Raw genomic sequence first — 22255 nt, 5'->3', positions numbered from 1 at the left:
CAGCCTCAAAACGCCATGCAGCGCGAGATGCCTAGTGTGAGGCGGGTACCGTGCAACTCAGCGTCGGGCGCCATTTTTGGCGGAAATGCAGCTAGGACGCACCGGAAGACTTTGCTCATTACAGGTCACTTGTACGTATGACTTTACATGACTTGTTCTGTAAATGTAACAATGCCTCGAAGTGTTCCACTCATACATTACCACCACAGAAAAGGATTAGTTATTTGCCCACTTGTGACGGCTGCAGGAGATAGAACCGTCCTCTAATTGTTATAGCAAACTAAAAAGTGAAGCGATTTCTCTAATTCACTTGACAAAGAACACGCTGATGAACGGATCTATTTTAGTTGCCTGTGTTTTATTAGCCTCCGCATTTATAAAGGGGCGTTAAGTGCACACCCGTGGCCTTCTCTCCAGCGTCCGACATGTTTTCATTAAATCGCTAATAACTGGAAGCAAGCACAAAACATGCCTTCATTAGCAGCAGTATTAATCAGACCCCGAGCAGGAGCAAACGGCATATTGTACTTAACTTTTTACTCCATTCTAATGGTTGCTGTGGTTACCACTTTCACGTTAAACATTTCCACCACCCATGCCAATCAAGGAGTTTTAAATTAAATAAAAAAAACCTTTGGAGATTATTTATTTGTGAAAAAGCCACAAGTTCCCATACTGTCAAAAAAAAAAAAAAACACACATGTGCAATTTCATTAAACAGGAAAGGGGCACAATGTTTGCAGACACATCTACAGTATATGCCATTGTTGACAATATCAGATAGATTGAGCTGCATGTAGGGCCAACCGAAAGACATTGCCACCAACCACGGGAGCATGGAGATACTGTAGTGCACACACGGGACTATTTTTATGAAGTGTACCCAGCTTAAAACTTGACCACTACATAATAACCGAAATTTCAGAGATCTTCGTGTCCTATATTTGCAGTTTTGATATATTTTTCTATGTTATGTCATGCTATTACCATGCAGCATAATAAGCAATTACAGAGTGGGTGCTATTATTATGTAGCGTTCGGGACCCCCGTTATAAGAGAGGCCTTGCTGAGGATTGGGGGCTTAGCCATATCTTTGCAAATAGACGCAACAGAGCACTCTGAATACTTTTATCATACAGTGTTCAGGAGTTGAGAATAGGAGATGTTGCACCGGGGGGAAATTGTTTAGAACACCCCCACCCCCTGTTGTGCAACTGAAGATTATGACTAAATTGATTTAGCAGCAAATATTATCTATAGACAAAAAAAGAGAAGAAGACCGCTCGGTTCACAAGAGCTTACAAATCAGAGAGGTTACCAAACGTTGCAGTATATAAATGATGTAAGAGTCTTCTTAATGGCACGTAACTAAATAACTTTCACAGCGTAGACCCACTTTATACAGCAAGGTGCCAGTAACACCATCTCGCAGTGATGTCACCAACGCCTAGTGAAGGAATATTGGCCAACATCACAGAACAGCTGCTTCCACAGGGTCTGGGTGTCTGGTTAACATTAAAGGCAAAATACGTAATTCTAGACAATCTGTCTTCTCATTCCCAATGAAGGCTCAGATGGTGCCTAAACTATCATAGGTAGAAAACCAAGTCCATGTAAGATTAAATCAAATAATAGACTCTAAATAGGTGCCTCACTGATGGGGAAGGACAGGTTACACAGCAAATAAAACTCACTTTATAGCATGCAAACCACTGAACTTCAAACTCCTCAACTGTACTGATGCGTGGACCACTGTAGGGGTGGGGATTCATCCAAAAGCAGGCTTATATGGGTAAAGAGAGCTGGGGCGGGGAGATTTGGCCAGCACTGGATGGATCAACAAGTGGGTCTTATGTTATCTTTATGGTTCTTTTAGGAGCAACTGTTGGTAGGTGGACAAAGATGATTACCTCCTGAAATACTCTTTGCAGCTCTCATCATTCCAATTATATGATTAGATGTTCCCGTTGTGCCCTCTCCTCCAGCCACACCACTGATTCCTCCACCTCTGCTTTAAGTTTTGGGACATCCGCATGTGCAGATAAAGCAGCCTATAACTTGCGTTTAGCAAAAACCTTTATATACGGCAAAGTTTTGCAGCGTATAGAGACCTTTATTGCAGAAGAACATCAAGATCTAGATACCATCTTCAAACGATAGAACCCACATTTCTAATGCATACCTTCCTTTAAAAACCTTTGCTTCAATCCATCAATATTTCCTCTTCATAACTTTTGATCAGCGAGTTGTATTTTTAAACTTGAGATCCTGGGGCACCCTTGTATCCACAACGGAACGTAATCCGCACACATGCTGGATTGTCTATTCTAGAGCAACAACGTCCGGAACTCTCCAGAAAAAAAAAAAAAAAAAGAGAGAGACTGAGGCTTTTATAGCAAATGAAGAGGATGTATTAGACGGCCATTAATCTGGCTCCTCTGGGAGAAGAACTAGGGCTACAGAAAGTGAAGAGATAAAGCCAGCAGCAAGAATAAGACAAAAAAACATATTTAATAAGAGACAAACTCTTATGTAAATCTAGCGTGTTTCCACAGGAACTCAACTACAAACCCTGCAGACAAATGGAAGTCTCAAATTATTAACCAATTCAGCTTTCTGCTCTCCAAATTCACCCACATATTAATTAGGTCTGACAGCACTCATGGAAGGAGTTACATTTAATGTACGTAGCCTCCTGGTTCAGCTGTGGCCCTGATGCTCAATATGGGCAGGAATCTGTGCCAAGTCATTTATGATCCGGGGCCGCTGAGCAGGTGCTGCCGTTACACGGAACGTTGAGATCCTGGTACTACATTACTGGATACATAAATGTTTGCATTGAAACGTATGAGCTGTAATGGTTTACTTCATGCTGCTGCTGAGTAGCGCAGCTGCGATTGGTCCATTCCCTAAACAATCCCAATTGAAGGAGCATTTGTCCACTTCCCCAAATTATTTGGAAACTGGCAGCCACAGAAAACAGCCCTTAAAAAATATACGGTGGAATGCAGACATATGATGTAGCGATAACAATGTCCTATTAGAGAAGTGATGGACAGCACAGGGTCTATATTCCTTGTATCCACCTGACATCCCGGAACATTGCAGGCTTACATTGTGTGGGAAATCCTAGAAAGCAATGGCACAGGGAGCACAGTGGAAGGTGTTGGAGTTACCTCTGAGTCCAAATGAAAGATTTAACTGCAAGCTCCATTGCGACAGATATGATTAACAGACCTAAACATCCAGTTAAGTGCGGTAAAATGTGTACGCTATAAAGTAACTAACATAATGATTACATATTCTCTACATAGTGCGGTGGCTTGTTTGGTGCTTTTAAAAATACAGCTAATGATATAAACCACTTTAAAATTATATTTTCTTATAATAATTTCTTTGGTGTCAGTCTACTGGGGTGCCCACCGATCGCTGTAACAGGAACCCTCACCTGGCTGCTCAATAGTAAAAGCCTGCTGCTGGCTGAAAGAGCTTACAATCTATTTGCTGGTTGTAGCAACCCGAATCTCTGCTCCGTGACCCTGGGTTGGGAGGTTGTTTCGTACATGCAGAAATCCTGAGTTGAAGCGCGTTCACCTGCAAACACCTGGGAAATGGCTGGATGTGTAACAGGGGTATTATAGGTATAAGAAAGAGTGCTCCTACTAAGGAAAAGGCAGTCAGAGCCAAAAGGTGGTTAGAAGAGGTTCTGGCTGTAATCAGAGTGTCAGGATCGTGAAATCGGTGAGAACCAAAGGAATAAGGTGGGGTGGGGTGCCTTTAAAGTAAAGTTTAAGACATAGTATATCGGCTCTCTAACTCATACCGGTCCCCCTTCTGCCATACTGTCACCATACACACTTACTGTAGCTTGGTGTCAGATTGATATTACTGACGATGTATGTAGGCTTTCTATTGAATTACACACTGATAGAAGCCGCGCACAGTGGAACCAATAGGATTCATTGTGAAATTACCACTGTATTAACTGAGAAATAGGGAATAAAAATAACAGCAGTATACATTAGCACTTATGTATCGGCATGTGTGGGTGTAACAGCACAGAAAGGTTACTATGACAGTGCAGCAGGGTCCCCTCCTGCTTAACAGTTGGACAGAGGTTCTTTTCATTAAATTCTGTGCCCTTCCTTCTCCAAACGTACCTTTGGTCATTCCAGCCCAAAAATTCTATTTTAACCTCATCGGTCCACAGAACTTGATTCCAAAATGCATCAGGCTTGTCTATATGTTCATTGCAAACGTCAAACGCTGACCATATTTGTACAAGTATCTCTTTCTAGTGGAATAGTGTACCACACCACAACTCCAGTGTCTGACTGCACGATCCCTCCAGGAAGATCTGGCAAACGTGGAATTTGACTTGCAGGAGGAGGGTGACAGCGGGAGCAGCGCGCCGGGCAGGGAGGATGACGCTGGCTGCCGGGCAGCGGCGGGAGCCGGGAGGAACACAGATAACTTGAAAAAGCCGGGCAGGAGGAGGGTGACAGCGGGCGGGGGATGCCGGCTATAGAGAGCCGAGCAGGGGGAGGCTGCATAGGAAGCCGGGCAGGAGGAGGGTGACAGCGGGAGCAGCGCGCCGGGCAGGGAGGATGACGCTGGCTGCTGGGCAGCGGCGGGAGCCGGGAGGAACACACTAACTTGAAAAAAAAAACAACCCATACAGAATGACTAGCAAGCCATTGATTGGCTGAGACCTCTCTCAGCCAATCGCTGATTGGCTGAGAGAGGTCTCAGCCAATCAATGGCTTGCTAGTCATCTGTATGGGTTGTTTTTTTTTTCAAGTTAGTGTGTTCCTCCCGGCTCCCGCCGCTGCCCAGCAGCCAGCGTCATCCTCCCTGCCCGGCGCGCTGCTCCCGCTGTCACCCTCCTCCTGCCCGGCTTCCTATGCAGCCTCCCCCTGCTCGGCTCTCTATAGCCGGCATCCCCCGCCCGCTGTCATCCCCCGCACGGCTCCGGGGCTGGGCTGCACATAAGATTTAGCAAATCTTATGTGCAGCCCGTCCGACCCCGATCCGATGCGCACGGGACCGCGCATCGGTTCGGACGGGGTGTCTGCAAGTGCGATTTGGGCCGATTTCACGGCCCGATTCATCCGAATCGGGTGAAATCGTGCCCAAATAGCATAGTGTATGGGGGCCTTTACACTGCAATATGGATCTGAGCTAGGGCTGGCAGCTGCCACATCTGTAACTTTGCATGTTGCATCTGCCCACCTGCAGCACAACTGGGCCACCTTGAGGTACAAATATCATTGCTAAGCCAGCCAATGATGTTGTCTTCTGGATTATGTATCCCACAATGCTCTGCTCTATACACCCAGAGCCAGAAAGGACTCTTATCTCACACGGAAACTCATCAACTCCGTCTCATCTGATAATGTACCAGCTGTTAGCGAGAGATGGGCATTGTCCAACCTGATTTAATGGCACCATTTACTGAGACATGGTGTGGATTCTGTGTTTTCTCTTGTGACACCCTCCATCCTCATTGCTAAGAAGGCGTTCAGCAGAAAAACGCTGGCACAGACAGCCCTGTGCAGAGCCGAAGGACTTACCAGGCAAGAAAGCACATCGCAGACACTAAATAACTTATGGAGAAGAAAGGTGTATTTGGTGCATAAAATGTTTATTTAAGTAAATAACAAGTGTTGCAATAATGATAATGAATACAATAAATGAAAAAACTGTTACATGGGGTGCATTGAATTTCGTGGTGATCGTTGAGTACCACTACTGAGAGCCCCTGAGGGTATTGGGGTATCAACAGATCCCTTTCTACCATAAGCCCAGAAAGGGCTTATGTCTCTCAGTATGTGTGACCTTAACGGGGCTTGGTTACAGTCTGGGTGCGTGCTGGGGATAAGCAGGGAGCGGCGTCCCACTGGCCTGCTTCTTACCCTGTCAGCGTTGCGGGGTTGTGCGGTAGTTCACGGTGCACAAGCACTTTGGTCCTCCCTTGGGTGGACCACCAGTGCGGGTGATGCAGCTTTCCCAGTCCTGGGAAGCCGGTCTTTCCTCCTCCCTTGTAGGTTGGTTTGTTTTGGATGCTGTTGACCGGGTGACGCTGCAGCCGCACCACAAACACCAAAGAGACCTTCACAATCAGAAACGAATTAACATGTCACACCAAGGGGGTCATCTATCTACTCACATGCCCGTGCGGCCTACAATATGTAGGCCGGACCATCAGACCTTTCAAGGTACGACTGGCAGAGCACATCCGGAACATACGGAAAGGGTATGAGCAACACAGTGTGTCCGCTCACTACAAAGACACACACGCACAGAACCCTGACAACATACAATTCACAATAATTTCACTAGTAACACCCAACTGGAGGGGGGGCAACTACAGCAAGACTCTAGACCGGGAAGAACTCAGATGGATTTACACCCTCAAAACTCTAGAACCAAAGGGACTCAATATTGATTTCAACATTGCCTCCATACTGTAATACTGTCCAAACTCTAAATCAACTTATCCACCTCTTCAGATTAGATCCGCACCACATCCACCCACCCACATCCACCCCCCTCTTTTTTCCCCCTCATAACAACACCCCCCCCCCCCTGCAGTCCTTCCATCTCAACTCCCATCCCCCCATTGTCAGTGAACCCCCAACTATACCCACCGAAACACAGAAGCAAAACCACCACCCCCCACTCCCCCCTTCCAACCTCGCCACCAATCCCATTATCCAACCAAATGTCTTAATAATTCCTACTGATCCAAATATTCCTACTGAATAACCCACCCCCAAGCAGCATCCACCCTAATATGCAAAAATTTGCAACTTCATCTCTCTCCACTTTAGCTCTCTTACTTTACCTCTCTCACTATCTATCTCTTACTTTATCTCTCTTACTTCAACACTGTTCTACCAATAACCCATACATGCCGTCAGAGCAACACACAGTCAGAAAAATTACAACAGCAATTAGCACACACAACTTTATCTCTCCCACTTTAGCATAATTACAGAACTCACACAGCGAGATTTTAAACATTTTTCCAAATAGCAACTATGACACCCAGATCATCATTAAAGGATACATACACCACAGGGACATATATTGAGCCAGATACATTCATTAGTTATTTAGAGACAGTGATTGTCATACTGCATGGAGCTACCTGCACGCCCCACTTCACCATGTACTACGCAATGAAAGCCCAGGGCCAATCAAAGAACAGTAACCTCCCACACAGCACTTACGGACCAATGACTGAAACCCAACTCTAAACCAATCAGCACCAGCCTCAGCAAATAAATGAAGCCACGCAGAGAAACAGAGACATCCTTGACAAAGGCTATTGAAAGCCGAAACGCGTTGGACCCACAACAGCATCTCCCGCACAAGAGGGAGCATCTACATCTACAAAACAAGTCTCCTCCGTCGGGAGTCGAGCGCACCACTCTGAAAATAACGTCACCCGGGAATCGCCGCTGGTCTCGCGAGACCCGATACCCGGAAGTGACGCGGCCAACAGAGTGAGTGGAACCGTCCACACAGACAAAGCACCGGGAGAAGAACGCTGCGGCTGCAGCGTCACCCGGTCAACAGCATCCAAAACAAACCAACCTACAAGGGAGGAGGAAAGACCGGCTTCCCAGGACTGGGAAAGCTGCATCACCCGCACTGGTGGTCCACCCAAGGGAGGACCAAAGTGCTTGTGCACCGTGAACTACCGCACAACCCCGCAACGCTGACAGGGTAAGAAGCAGGCCAGTGGGACGCCGCTCCCTGCTTATCCCCAGCACGCACCCAGACTGTAACCAAGCCCCGTTAAGGTCACACATACTGAGAGACATAAGCCCTTTCTGGGCTTATGGTAGAAAGGGATCTGTTGATACCCCAATACCCTCAGGGGCTCTCAGTAGTGGTACTCAACGATCACCACGAAATTCAATGCACCCCATGTAACAGTTTTTTCATTTATTGTATTCATTATCATTATTGCAACACTTGTTATTTACTTAAATAAACATTTTATGCACCAAATACACCTTTCTTCTCCTTACTTCTATTCACTGCATTTAACACACCCAGGCAGCGCTTCAGCCCAACCCAATTTCTCTTGCATGAACCATAGGGGGCACGGGACACCCCTTAGGCTAAGCAGCGCCGAAACCACGACCCACAGGGGAGCGCAGTATACCCACTTCGAACACTAAATAACTTATACAGCCGACAGCAGAAGCAGCGCTTTGATGTTCTAGTGGTGCCGACGACTGCAAATGTCAGTGCTAGATTACTTTTACCAAAGGAAATGGAATAACCCTTTCGCTGACGGAACACCGCGCTCCATCCCCGAACCAAAATAGTTGAAGTGGCTGTGCAATAAGGCAGACCAAACATAAGAAGAGACGGCAGGAAATAAGACGTCACCTGTCTGTAGACGCAGCATCGGAACAGCCTTGATTCTGGGCGAACAGCTCCCATTGTGTAGAACGGTCCTAGTCACCACCCCCTAGCGCTGCAGCACGTCAGGTCATGTGATGCAATCCATTACAAAGGACTAGGTCTGCACAACACTGGATTTGTACATAAACCATCAGGTCCCCAAGATCCACCAACGCTTCATGTTTTCCAGACCACCGGTGGATCTGTAGAATGTGTTGTAAGGAGTTAATGTACCGTTTTTGAAAAAGTGACAGTAATGACTGCACCTGTGCACCAGCTAGGTCATCTGGTAATGTGACAGTTAGTAATGACTACACCTGTGTACCACAGAGTCTGAGCAGCTCACCTAGGGACACAGAGGGCTCTTCAGTAGCAAGTAACATTACAACTGCTAATTTATGCACGCTCACGGAACAGCATCTTAACAGCCATGAGATGCCTGCGTTACCCAACCAGTCCCAAACGCTGTCTTCTGGTCACTTACTGCCCAATTCCTCGTCGTGATCGTCATGGCAACTTACCCACTCCGTGTGCATGCGCAACAAAAACAAGCGCTTTTCGCACAATAGTCACTTTGTGACTGCATCCGATAAAGGCGCCATAATCCCATTAGGCTTCATATTTCATTAAAAGCCAATTAACAGTATGCAGGACGAACCCAGAAGAATCTTCAGATACTGCCTTGGTCAGGACTGCTAACCACTACCCCAACCACGCTGCCTGGATGCTCAATAGAGATCAATGACATGTGAACATGAGCGATTCAACAAAGGTCTTAGGAGTGAGTCCAACAATAGTTCTGCACAGAACAGTATATAAAAACCGGATGAGCATAGATGATGTGCTAGGCCATATAAGAATATATCTAAGATTTAAAAAAAAATTGAATGCATCAAATCATTATTAAAAAAAGAACTGAATTCAATAGAAGAAAAAAAATGCCATTAAAGAAGATATAAAAGCTATTCACAAGGCATCTGGATTCTGCAACACCGGTGTCCTGTACCGGGCAGATAAGCATTATGGGGAATAACCCAGATTGTCTGAGAGGTGATGAAAGACTTATCAACGATTACACTCATATGGGAGGAGAAGAAAAATAATAATCAAAATAAAAAGACGTGAAGAAAACCAAAATCCCCATGCAAGCGATGGGTATCTGTGCGCGCTTGGTGCGACATCCTCTCTTGGGAAAGGTCACACAGTTTCTGAGCGTAATAATTCCTGCCGGCAACCGATCTCCTCACGCTCTCTAACCTTGCCTTTCATTACAGTCAGTCTGATGGGCAGAACAAGACACGTCAGAGGCCCGAGCCCTACCCACCAGGTAACTAGACTGCACAGGGGAAAGCTTAAAGATCTAAACAAGAATAGATTAATATGACATAGAGAGAGAGAGGAAATCTGAAGAATGAAGGCAATAGAAAATAGTTGTGTATGTAGGGGCCCCACTGGCACTGCTTTGCCCAGGGGCCCATATTGCGGGTAAAATGGCCCTGGTACCAATAGGAAAGAATTACATCCATCTGAATAAAGAAATATTCAAGCTGTTAAAGGCAGCATATACCACAGCTCACAACTGCCATTATCTATGTAGCTTCTGTTCAACATGACTACACTGTGCTGATAAGAGGCCAAAAACTTGCGCTTTTCTGCAAACTCCCATGACCGCGGTATTGTCACATGATTTACTCTGAGACTGTCCTGTCCCTATAAAATGTGCACCAGCCATATGGACGAGTACATTCTGACCCGCATTTGGACATTTCATTATGTGACCGACCAATACTCTGTCACATGAACAAAAAGCGGGACAAGTGACAGAACCCCATAAAGAGTCAGTGTGGACCAAACACTGCTGAATCTGTGTGCGCAGGACTTACAAGGAACTTGTAGAGAACAATGGAAAACATAGGAATTTACTTTGCTGGTGAATACGCATGAAAGGCAACGGACATGTAGCAGTCTCCATGTGTCAGATGCAGATTGTGACTCCTCACAATACATTACAGTAATATCCTACGCAAAGTGCATCAGGGTAACATTAGGCAGCACAAATACAAGCATGCTGCAATAACTGGCTCATTGTGTAAACAGCGAACCACAAATGTGCTGGGAAACTTGCCTGCGAGAGACAAAGAAGAGACACTGCGTGTATGGAATACCGGTGGGGAGATTACACCAATGTCTACAGTGTGCTGTAATTGGGCCGAGTAAGCTGGGGAGGAATCATCATTAGTCTCTGCAAATACCTACGGTGGAGCACAACCCTGTTTGTGGTACTGCGCCGAGCATTGTGTACATCAATGGCCAATGGCACAGCAGACTAAACAAAAAAAGTGATTCATCAGTCTCCCTAAAATGAACTTACAGGACACAGTCATTTCTGCAAACATTTTCAGATAAGGCAAGGGACGTTTTCTTAGAAACAAAAGTGGACTGTGCTTTTCAGCAGTGCTGGGTGATTATCAGAAGATGATCTAGTATGATATGGAAGTGGACTGTGCTTTTCAGCAGTGCTGGGTGATTATCAGAAGATGATCTAGTATGATATGGAAGTGGACTGTGCTTTTCAGCAGTGCTAGGTGATTATCAGAAGATGATCTAGTATGATATGGAAGTGGACTGTGCTTTTCAGCAGTGCTAGGTGATTATCAGAAGATGATCTAGTATGATATGGAAGTGGACTGTGCTTTTCAGCAGTGCTAGGTGATTATCAGAAGATGATCTAGTATGATATGGAAGTGGACTGTGCTTTTCAGCAGTGCTGGGTGATTATCAGAAGATTATCTAGGAGGATATGGAAGTGGACTGTGCTTTTCAGCAGTGCTGGGTGATTATCAGAAGATGATCTAGTATGATATGGAAGTGGACTGTGCTTTTCAGCAGTGCTGGGTGATAATCAGAAGATGATCTAGTATGATATGGAAGTGGACTGTGCTTTTCAGCAGTGCTGGGTGATTATCAGAAGATGATCTAGTATGATATGGAAGTGGACTGTGCTTTTCAGCAGTGCTGGGTGATTATGAGAAGATGATCTAGTATGATATGGAAGTGGACTGTGCTTTAAAGCAGTGCTAGGTGATTATCAGAAGATGATCTAGTATGATATGGAAGTGGACTGTGCTTTAAAGCAGTGCTAAATGATTATCAGAAGATGATCTAGTATGATATGGAAGTGGACTGTGCTTTTCAGCAGTGCTGGGTGATTATCAGAAGATGATCTAGTATGATATGGAAGTGGACTGTGCTTTTCAGCAGTGCTGGGTGATTATCAGAAGATGATCTAGTATGATATGGAAGTGGACTGTGCTTTTCAGCAGTGCTGGGTGATTATCAGAAGATGATCTAGTATGATATGGAAGTGGACTGTGCTTTTCAGCAGTGCTGGGTGATTATCAGAAGATCTAGGAGGATATGGAAGTGGACTGTGCTTTTCAGCAGTGCTGGGTGATTATCAGAAGATGATCTAGTACGATATGGATGTGGACTGTGCTTTTCAGCAGTGCTGGGTGATTATCAGAAGATGATCTAGTATGATATGGAAGTGGACTGTGCTTTTCAGCAGTGCTAGGTGATTATCAGAAGATGATCTAGTACAGGCATGTCCAACGTTGGCCCTCCAGATGTTGTGAAACTACACATCCCAGCATGCTTTGCCACAGTTTTGCTATTCGAGAATGCTAAAACTATTGCAAAGCATGCTGGGATGTGTAGTTTCACAACATCTGGAGGGCCAACGTTGGACATGCCTGATCTAGTATGATATGGAAGTGGACTGTGCTTTTCAGCAGTGCTAGGTGATTATCAGAAGATGATCTAGTATGATATGGAAGTGGACTGTGCTTTTCAGCAGTGCTAGGTGATTATCAGAAGATGATCTAGTATGATATGGAAGTGTACTGTGCTTTTCAGCAGTGCTAGGTGATTATCAGAAGATGATCTAGTATGATATGGAAGTGGACTGTGCTTTTCAGCAGTGCTAGGTGCTTATCAGAAGATGATCTAGTATAATATGGAAGTGGACTGTGCTTTTCAGCAGTGCTGGGTGATCATCAGAAGATGATCTAGTATGATATGACAGAGGAATATGGAATATACACATGGATTATAAACTTTAATAACACCCATCATTGAGGCGCTGTATGATGCAGAATCAGAGCTGCACGTTACATGCAACTGTATTCAGAATAGAATAACCCACTTTTACAAATCTATGGGTTAGCATGCAGGACCAAGTTTAAACCCTGTACCTAATTGAATAGGTCCCCCAGTGTTTATAACAAAGTGAGAAGTGTTGTAGTGGATGTGCGCGCCCATGGCAGAAGGAGATTATGTAACTAATGGCCTCTGAGTCTGCACATTGTGTACCAGAGAAGCTGTACAGCCCGGCAGGATTTCATGGGCACAGAAGTTCTGCCTGCAGAGGGGGTTGGCACACAGACAAAATGTCACACACGCTGTACAATGTGGCAGATGCCAGGGACAGCTAAGCTTGATATTAAGCAGTGATTGGCACTGGAGAGAGACTGCGGCCTCTGCTCCTCTTCACAAGTACATTGTATAAGCGCACACATTGTAATAGAGAGTTTATTTTCAGATTAAGGATACAAAAAAAAAAAAAAGGGGGGGGGGGGGGTTTAGCCGTTAATAAATGTAAGTTACCTGCAACTCCTTCACAACCCGCTTTATCAGGTGATTACCGAGCTCCACTCCCTGAAGGCCTTGCTGCGTCAGGCTGATGGAGTAGAAAATGGCCGACTTGACTTTGTTTCCATCTTCCGCCTCCGACGGAGGAATCTCTTTCACAATCTCCTGGAGCGAGAAGGAAACAGGTTAATACTTAGAAGGACATTTAAAAAAAAACACAATTTTACCCATAAGGATCTGAGAGGTGATTTTGATGTAAAGCAAACAAGGCAGGTAACTGTGCATCTGGGCAAAACCATGGTGCAAAATGTATTTGCTCTCCTTGCAACATGGCGTGTTCTAGATACAAAGTTACCAGGCCCATATTGTGTAGTTAATGCATCTTCCTTGCATTACAGGCATTGTGCTTTTAACACTTAAAACTCAATTTTTTTTTTTTTTTTAAACTTTTTATTGTGTCAAAGCATCAAAACAACACGGAATACATTACTGCGTTCTCAGGCATGAGAGTCATATATCAAAAATGTGAGTATACAGAAAGGGGTTACATAGTAACAATAGAATTTCCCATTTTTTGTAGCATGAGTTCAAAACAATAATCGTAACAAAGGGAGTTAGTAGGTTAATCCAGGAATTTAAAACACAATTTAAAATGCGCATTAACAGCTGCCCAAGTGGTGTAATCCATTTGCAGTGCTACAATTCCATGTGGTACCCTCTAGTGCAGGAATGTATCCATGTGCTGTATGGCCCTGACCACTAATACCCCTTTCACACAGAAAGTTAAATTCCCAGGTGAAGCAGTTCCTTCATGAAATACACTGGTCCCTTTTCTGTGTGAAAGGCGCTTTAAATGCCGGGTAATTGCTGGGTTATTCGGCTGCCGCTGTGTGAAAGCGGTATTACACATCTCATTGCAATATAAAATACATAGTTATGGTTTTATTACAGATAGACCCTGCACGTGCTAACCACCCTATTAGCCCTGGACTCCATGCTGCTGTAAATCTAGGACCCCATGAAAGCGGTAACTGATGGAACACAGCAGAAGCAGTAATGAGTCCACAGAAAACCATACATACAGTAGAACTAATACTAATGACTACACAGCACATAATATGGTCATTATAATTGTGCTACAGCAGTGGTTCTCAACCTCAATAGTCAAGGACCTCCAACACTGCACGTTTTCCAGGTCTCCACACAGAATCACAAGTGAAGTCATTTGCTCCTCCTGTGGATCTTTTAAAATGTGTGAATGAGTGATGAGTACACCTGTGCACTTGTAGGTTTACCAGAAAACATGAACTGTTGGGGGTACTTGAGGACTGAGGTTAAGCACCCCTGTGCTAGAGCACCGGTATAACACGATTAGAGCACAGGAGACCTCTGTAACCATTTTACTTACTAGCTACAGAACAATATAACTAGTGTTGGCTTTGGTGGCTATGCATCCCGAATGGAGCAACACATGACCTAGTAATATCAACAATCCCATTCTTAACTGATGCATTGCTTACAGCGCTCCTCACATTTGCAAAGAATAGGAAAATCCTTAGTGAAACATGTACGGTTTTGCAGACGGATTACATATTTGCACTAAACTGGTTTCACTCTGGGTGTAGTCAACAGTAGCGGCTTGTAGGCCATAACGGTTTTTCAAATAAGACTATTTTTAAAAAAAAGTTATATAGAACTCGTGTTATTTATAATGCGACTTACGCACGTAGATGTATGTGGACACATCGGTCCATTCAATGTCAAAGACCCTCTGACCTGACCAATAGGGAACAGGTATTGGGAAACACTGGTACTGGCTACTCTTACTGGTCACTTCGTATTGGTCTATCTCTGATTAACGTTGCTCTTCTCTGCCGACCTGGCTACTGGTAATAATAGACGTGGGATGGGATTAAGCTCCCTGTTTTGTATAACAATAGAACACTAACTTCTGCTAAGCATGTCATTGTATGCATAATCTATCCCCAGGGATATAATTGCCTAGAGCTATACACTTGTGATGAAAATCACCGCTAACATGCATTATTTAGGATATGTATTGTACATTTGCAAGCCCTAAATGATTCATTGTCTGGACGATCTATCCACAAAGCTATAAATACCTGTGCAATCATTAAACAACAGTCTGTCCCTGGTACAGTTCCCGCAATTATAGATGCTGTGGTAGCGATTCGGCGTCCCCTCTACAAGGAGTCATGACCTCTATTCTAATAGCGCACTGCAGTTATTCTCTATGCTCCTTCTACAGAGCTGGGGTCACCCAGTGGGCTCTCGTCAAACTTCCAGGGGGTGTCTGTCAGAAAGTTCCCCCATTCAGCAAATTAGCACCGCTTTCCTTTTCATTATCTTCAAAGGCTCCTTATTAAGTCAGAGTCTTGAGTGACACTAGCTATCCACAGGAATCCAACTGCTATAATTAGGAATGTGCCGTTATTTCAGGCAATTAGACCCTTTCAGTACCGCATCGGATTCGGACAGTATATGACAAAGTCCATGCATATGGGGGGGGGGGGGGGGGGGATGGATGGATAGATAGCAACAGATCATACTTACGATAATTCCTTTTCTTCGGAGTACTTCATCCCTCTCTCCCCCAATTAGATAGGTAGTTTTTTTTTCCCCCAGGATCTAGCTCCTCCTCTTCCTCTCCCTATATAGCTGAGCACCTCCCTTGTATCCATAGTCTTTGAATGTCGCCGCCCAGATCCTAGGGAAAAAACACAGACAGGAAGGGCTAAAAAAAAATGGGCTGCCGTGAAGTATTCAGAAGAAAAGGAATTATCGTAAGTATAACCCATTGCTTTCTTCTTCCTACTTCATGGCAGCCATTACATTGGGATGTACCAAAGCAGTAGGGAGGGCAATATGATACCTCAAGCCAAGGCTTGCCACAACGCTTCACTTCCAAAACGAGCCTCGAAAAAAAAAAAAAAAAAACATCCAGAGCATAAGGTTTGGAGAAGGTGAGCAAAGATTACCAAGTAACCGCCTGGCATATCTCTTTAGCAAAACTTTCGCCTCTCTTGCCCATGAACCCGCCAATGCCCTAGTTGAGTGTGCCTTTATACCTTCTGGAACCACACGTCCTACCTTCTTGTGGGTAAATGAAATAACTTCTTTGAGCCATCTTGAAATAGTCTGTTTCGACTGAGCAAATCCTTTCTTTGCTCCTTGGGGAATTACCAGTAAAGTTTCAGTCTGCCTAAAACTGCCAGACCTATCCAAATAAATTTTGATGGCCCTGACCACATCCAGAGTATGTAAGTTTTCTTCCTTCTTGTTTGAAGGATTAGGGCAAAGCAAGGTAAAACAATCTCTTGATTCACATGAAAGTGAATGAGATGATGGCCCAGTTCGAAGAACCACTCTGCCCGGGAAGATCTTCAAATATTGATCTTTCATGCACAAAGCTTGCAGCTCACCCACTATTTTGGATGACGTAAATGCGATCAGGAAAGCAACTTTCCATGTCAGAAACTTCAAATTGGCTCTATCCAATGGCTCAAAATGTACCAACATTAATCCATTTAAAACTAAATTAAGGTCCCATTGAGGAACCATAGACCTAATCAACAGTGGAATTCTTTTAATAGCCTGGAAAAACCTCTTTACCAGACTATGTTCCGCAAATCTCTTATCCACTCAAAGCTGAAATATGCACCTTCAGCGTGGATACTGCCAACCCTTTGTTGAATCCATCACAAAGGAATTGTAACACATGCAATATATTTGCTTTGGGAAAATAAGACTTGCCATTGGACTATTTTACAAATATCTTCCATATTCTGTAATTAGATAGATGATGAGACTTTCTTATTAGCTTGAAGAACTTCAATGACATCCGGGGAAAGGTTCTTGCTCCTTAGCTGTTGCCTCTCAATCTCCAAGCCGTCAAACAACTTCTGAGGATCTTGCCAATTCACAGGACCCTGACTGAGAAGGTTCACAGATACTGGCAGGAACAATGGAACCGCTACCTCCATGCTCTCCACCATAGGAAACCAAGCCCTTCTGGGCCAGTATGGTAGCACAATTATGACTTGGCTCCTTTCTGTTCTGACTTTCCACAACACCCTGTGTATCAGAGAAAACGGAGGTAAGACATAAGCTGGGGAGAATTTCCACTTCTGAGACAGGGCATCCACTCCGTACGACCCCCGTGTCAGGTACCTGGAGAAAAAGTGAGGAAGTTTCTTGTTGGCCGACGATGCCATAAGGTCTATTTCAGGCTGGTCGAAACGACTTACTATCAGCTGAAACACGGACTCTTTGAGTTGCCATTCTCCCGATACAACACTTCTGCGACTCAGGAAGTCTGCCACCTGATTGTCTTCTCCCGGCACGTGCAAAGCTGATATCGATTGAAGATTCTCTTCGGCCCATGTCATGATATTTTGTACCTCTTCCAACAATACTTGACCTCTTTCACCAACCTTGCCGGTTTATATATGAAACGGTTGTAGCGTTGTCTAAAATGATACGCAGGTCAGATCCTGTGAGGTCTTCGCGAAAGAACTTCACCGCCTGCCATACTGCTCTTAGCTCCCTGTGATTGGAGGAGAACTCTGCCTCTTCAGATGACCACACACCTTGACAGGTTTTGCCTAGACCATGTGCCCCCCAGCCTATGGCGCTGGCATCTGTAGTGATCACCTCATATCGGGGACTCCGACAACTTCCTTGCTTGCAACCGATTGCTTCCCTACCATCCAAGGGAACTCAGTTACAGAAGACAGGGACAGTTATCAGTCAACACCTCAGGGATAGTTTACCTGTACCCCCAGCTCCAATCACTTGTCCTCTGAACTGCTTCCTCAATTGCTTAACCACTCCCTCTTTATGCCCAATATTTATACTTTATTGAGCTCAGTTACTCCATTATTCATATGGGCTAAAATATGACTGGACAAGTCCGTATTGAATTAATACAAAAATGGCTGCTGCTTCTGACAAACTATTGCTGCTTAACGCAAAGGGTAGGCCTCATATGCCGTAGCTAGTACCTTGTGCAACAAGCTAATGCCATCTGCAGCAAAAATAGCAATAGTTAAGAAAAACAGTATAATAAAAGCATAAGAATATTGATGCGTTAATTTCGGTTTTCAGTAGGAATAAGTCGACTCTTTTCCCAGTTTACCAGCCACCCGTGATCTTGAAGGAATTGGATGGTATAATATCTTGCTGCAATAACCTCGCTTTCCTGAATCAAGAGGTCGTCCAAGTATGCCCATATCATGATTTTTCGCTTTCTCAGATTTTCTATCCGCACCACGAGAACCTTCGTAAAGACTCAGAGAGGAGGTGAGGCCGAATGGAAGGCAAGTGAATTGGTAGTGCTCTTTTCCTATGCAGAACCTTAGGTACCTTCTGCCGTTCAGTACAATCGGAATAAGCACCTTTTTTTTTTTTTTGTACTTTGATTTATGACTATTTCTTTGTAACAGAGTCTCCATGCTGGAAGTCGCTGAGATACAGGAGGCCAGAAGTGTTCCTCTTACCCCTTCCATGGTTCAGGTATCATGTTGGGTATGAGGGGTCTTTGTTGGCTCTGCTCTTCTGACCTCTTCAACTGTTATTGATGCCTCAATATTCACCACTTTATACCAATACTTTTTTAGACGCCGGCAGGTCCAAATGTTATGGAACAGAGTCGCTGTGCCGGAACCACATTTCAGGCATCTCCTGGTTTCCTCCGAAACAAAATGACTTCGCTGAGCCGGCGATATATATGCAAAGTGTATTATTTTCGAATGTGTTTCTTGTAGCATCGAGGACCGTAAGGATCGGAGTGTTGTATCAAAGTATTTAAACATTATATCGCTTGAGATTTGTCTCTAAGCCATTGATTCCTAGCCTGTTCTTTTATTTTCACAGCTTTAGGTGTTATATATTCTCCGTATATTCATTTCGTTTTGAAATTGGGTTTAGCAAATTTTTCTATGAGGGAATACAGTTTGTTTTGTACAACTGATGAATCTGGGGGCTGAGGGGGAAAGATGCCACATAATAGAACAACTACATCATAGGAAAGGTGCTTTGAGTGTTTAGACTGTAAAGTTTCAGTTGTGCAAAGCTCATAATCGGTCCTCCCGGGTCAAAAACCTGCGAGGTCAATCCCAAAATGCAGGGTTGTCTATTCCCGGAGAGAACATAGGATTTCCCCATATTGAAAGCCATTTAGTGTTTAACAAGAGAATTTCCTAGAGATTTACATGTGAACCACCATGCCTCATATGTGTCCCGAAAAATGAGATGATTAAATATGTGCTTAGGGATTCGTGCCTTAGGCGTGTGTAGTAGTGCGCCGGGTGAGAACAGATGGAATAGTGCACAATCTAGTTCATGCATGGTGAACCTATTGGACTCCATGAGCCAATCCATTGCGTATCTAGTCAACAAAGACCGAGAGTATAGGGCTAGGTTTGGAAATCCTAAACCTCCTTCTGATTTTGGTAGCTGCAGCTTAGCCATGGACATTTGTGATTTACCAGACCTTCAAAGAAATTTGGTACATAGACTCATTAGTATCTTAACGTCAGAGGGGGAGATTTTGATGGGAAGTAGCTGTAATATGTAAGTCAGTCTCGGGAGAATAATCGTTTTTATCTGCCTAGAAGGGATAATGGGAGATCTTGCCATACTCCCATTGATTGTTTAGCCTTAGCAATGGCTGGAGCGATATTAATTTTGTATATGGATTCTGGTTTATTAGTGATCTGTATCCCCAAATATGTAATGTGGGAGGGTTGAAATTTTATAGACTGCAAATCTGGGGAGGAGGCCAAGTTGGGTGTGTTACCCCGTAACATTAAGAGCTCTGACTTGTTCACATTCACTTTATATCCAGAGAAGCTACCAAAAATGTTGTATTATATGCATGGCTATCGGGATAGAATGTTCTGGATGTGAGAGAAATAGTAGCATGTCACCAGCAAGAAGGGCTACCCTCATGTCCACGCCACCCACTCGAATTCCTTGGTATAATGGGGACTCTCTCAGAGCCACCACCAAAGGTTCTAATGCCAGAGGAGCGGGGACATGGGGCACCCCTGCCTTGTGCCACGCAAGATGGGAAAGGGATCTGAGATGTTTCCATTACACAGTATCCTTGAGGAGGATCCAGGGTAAAGAGTTGTAAGCCAGTCTACAAATAGTGGTGGAAAGCCAAATCTCTTCAAAGTATAGAATAAGTGGTCCCAGTGTACAATGTCAAAGGCCTTCTCTGCATCCAGAGATAGAATTGCCCTAGGCATGTTCGACGCGGCACACTGGGAGTCACACACTACCGACAGGACCCGCTTTATGTTTGTTACTGGCTGTCTTCCTATCACAAAACCAGTTTAGTCAGTGTGTACTAGTGTACTAGGCTGTTTTAGCGGGACGCTGCGCCCTGCCCGATTTTGACAGGGCAAAATGCGCCCTGCCCTGCTAGCAGCGCCCCGCTAAAACAGCGTGGTGCCTGCCCTGGCTGTGTGCACAGGGAAGCGCAGCGCCGCCTTAGACGGCGATTCCCAGCGCTTCCCCAGCAGCACGGTAACTTTGGCGTGCCGGGCCAGCCCCCTTTAGTAACGGCGCCGGCCGGGCCCGCCCCTTTTCGTGACGTTGCGGCCCGGGACCGCCCCTTTTCGTGAAGTCGCGGCCCGGGACCGCCCACAACTGTGACATCAGCGGGCCCGGTCCGCCCCCTTGCAGCGGCGCCCTGCCCGCCCTCATTTCTAGAGGGAACACTAGTGTACTAATACTGGAACTATCAATTTAAGTCGTTCAGCCAGGATTTTGGTTAAAAGTTTGTAGTCAAGATTAAGTAAAGAAAATGGCTTTTAAGAGACTGGGTCTGAAATATCTCTGCCGGGTTTGGGAAGAATATGTATGTTGGCCGTGTTGAAGTGGGATCGTGGGGGCTTGTAGGATGGAATTGAAGACTTTCACTAGAAATGGGGCAATCTTGTTGTACTAAATTTATAGTACTCAGACGTGAAACTATCAGGTCCTGAGTGGAAGCTGATAGGCATGTGAAATCTTTTTTAATGGGATTCAAAGTTCTCCATACATCTAATAATTGTAATTGGGTTGCTAATGCCTGGAATCCAAATTTGGGAAGTCTAGGTCTTTTAGTGTTTGGGGCCTGTCTATCCAAGACAGGGGAGGTTATCAAATGAAAAAAAAAATTAAAAAAGGATTGTAATTCATACTTCATATGACACAATAAGTATCTTCCGTCGGGGTCAGCCACCACATTGGACACAGTTATGGGCAGGTGGGATCTCACCAGGATTGCCAAGCCTCTGGCATTCGAGTTGTAAGGGGCTGCTGACGTTAGTTTCCAACCCAACAAATTAAGTTTCAGAGTTTCTGTTGCACTGAGATGTGTCTCCTGCAGAAGAGCCACATCCAAGCGCAATTTGTTAAGTTATATCAGCACTGATTTGTTTTTTGGGGGGGGGGAATTAATTCCCCCTATATTCCAACTACCCAGATTAAGAGACAGCCGTATTTCCTAAATATCTATGTCTATGCCACCGGCCCGGACCATATATAGGGTAAGGCACTGCCAGTCCTGTAATGCCCAGGGTCCAGCAGCATAACCAGTTTGCTGGAACCTAAAAACAACAAAACACTAAATCTAAGTACCTGCTTATAGACAGAGGAGACAGTTATATAGGGAGAGGAAGAGGAGTTAGATCCTGGGGAAAAACTACCTGTCTAATTGGGAGCGAGAGAGAGGGATGAACCCAATGTAATGGCTGCCATGAAGTAGGAAGAAGAAAGATAGGATATCCATCTCATAAATTCTAATAATTACAGCTATTAATAAAATAAATACAAGGCAGACCATGCAGGAGCTGAGGCGAGAGGATTATTGAACTGGTACAAACCACATTCTCACAACATATGTTTAGTAGATCTGCAGGCAAAGCACTACTAACCACTATGCCACCATGCCATACATATGATACACTCTGCTCACTGTCTCTCTTTCCACCCAACTCACCTGTATGCTGCATGAAATGTGCTGCATCAGAGCCACGTGTAGTACAATGAGCGGTTCGCCTGGCATCGCACTGTGAGTGAAGGTGAAGCACCTCCTGTATGGACCGACTCTGCGCTTCATGTCTGTCCAGTTCCTGACTGGATGCACCGCCTCGTACCTACAGAGACA

General features: G+C 44.7%; 1 protein-coding gene across 1 annotated transcript in view; it reads right to left on the bottom strand.

Moving 5' to 3' along the window:
* Nucleotides 1-22255, bottom strand: part of MLYCD (malonyl-CoA decarboxylase) — a 48838-nt gene that overhangs the window by 4157 nt on the left and 22426 nt on the right. The window contains exons 3-4 of the mRNA XM_083165404.1: nucleotides 22088-22244; nucleotides 13090-13239 (exon numbers count right to left, since the gene is read on the bottom strand). Coding sequence (XP_083021530.1) covers nucleotides 13090-13239; nucleotides 22088-22244 — 307 coding nt within the window. The remainder of the gene's footprint in view (nucleotides 1-13089; nucleotides 13240-22087; nucleotides 22245-22255) is intronic.

Source organism: Crinia signifera, chromosome 11 (assembly GCF_055691185.1).
Source record: "Crinia signifera chromosome 11, ASM5569118v1, whole genome shotgun sequence".
In the NCBI taxonomy this organism is placed as follows: Eukaryota; Metazoa; Chordata; class Amphibia; order Anura; family Myobatrachidae; genus Crinia; species Crinia signifera.
Note: the sequence above shows the minus strand (reverse complement) of the source record. Positions and strands in the feature narration are given on the sequence as shown.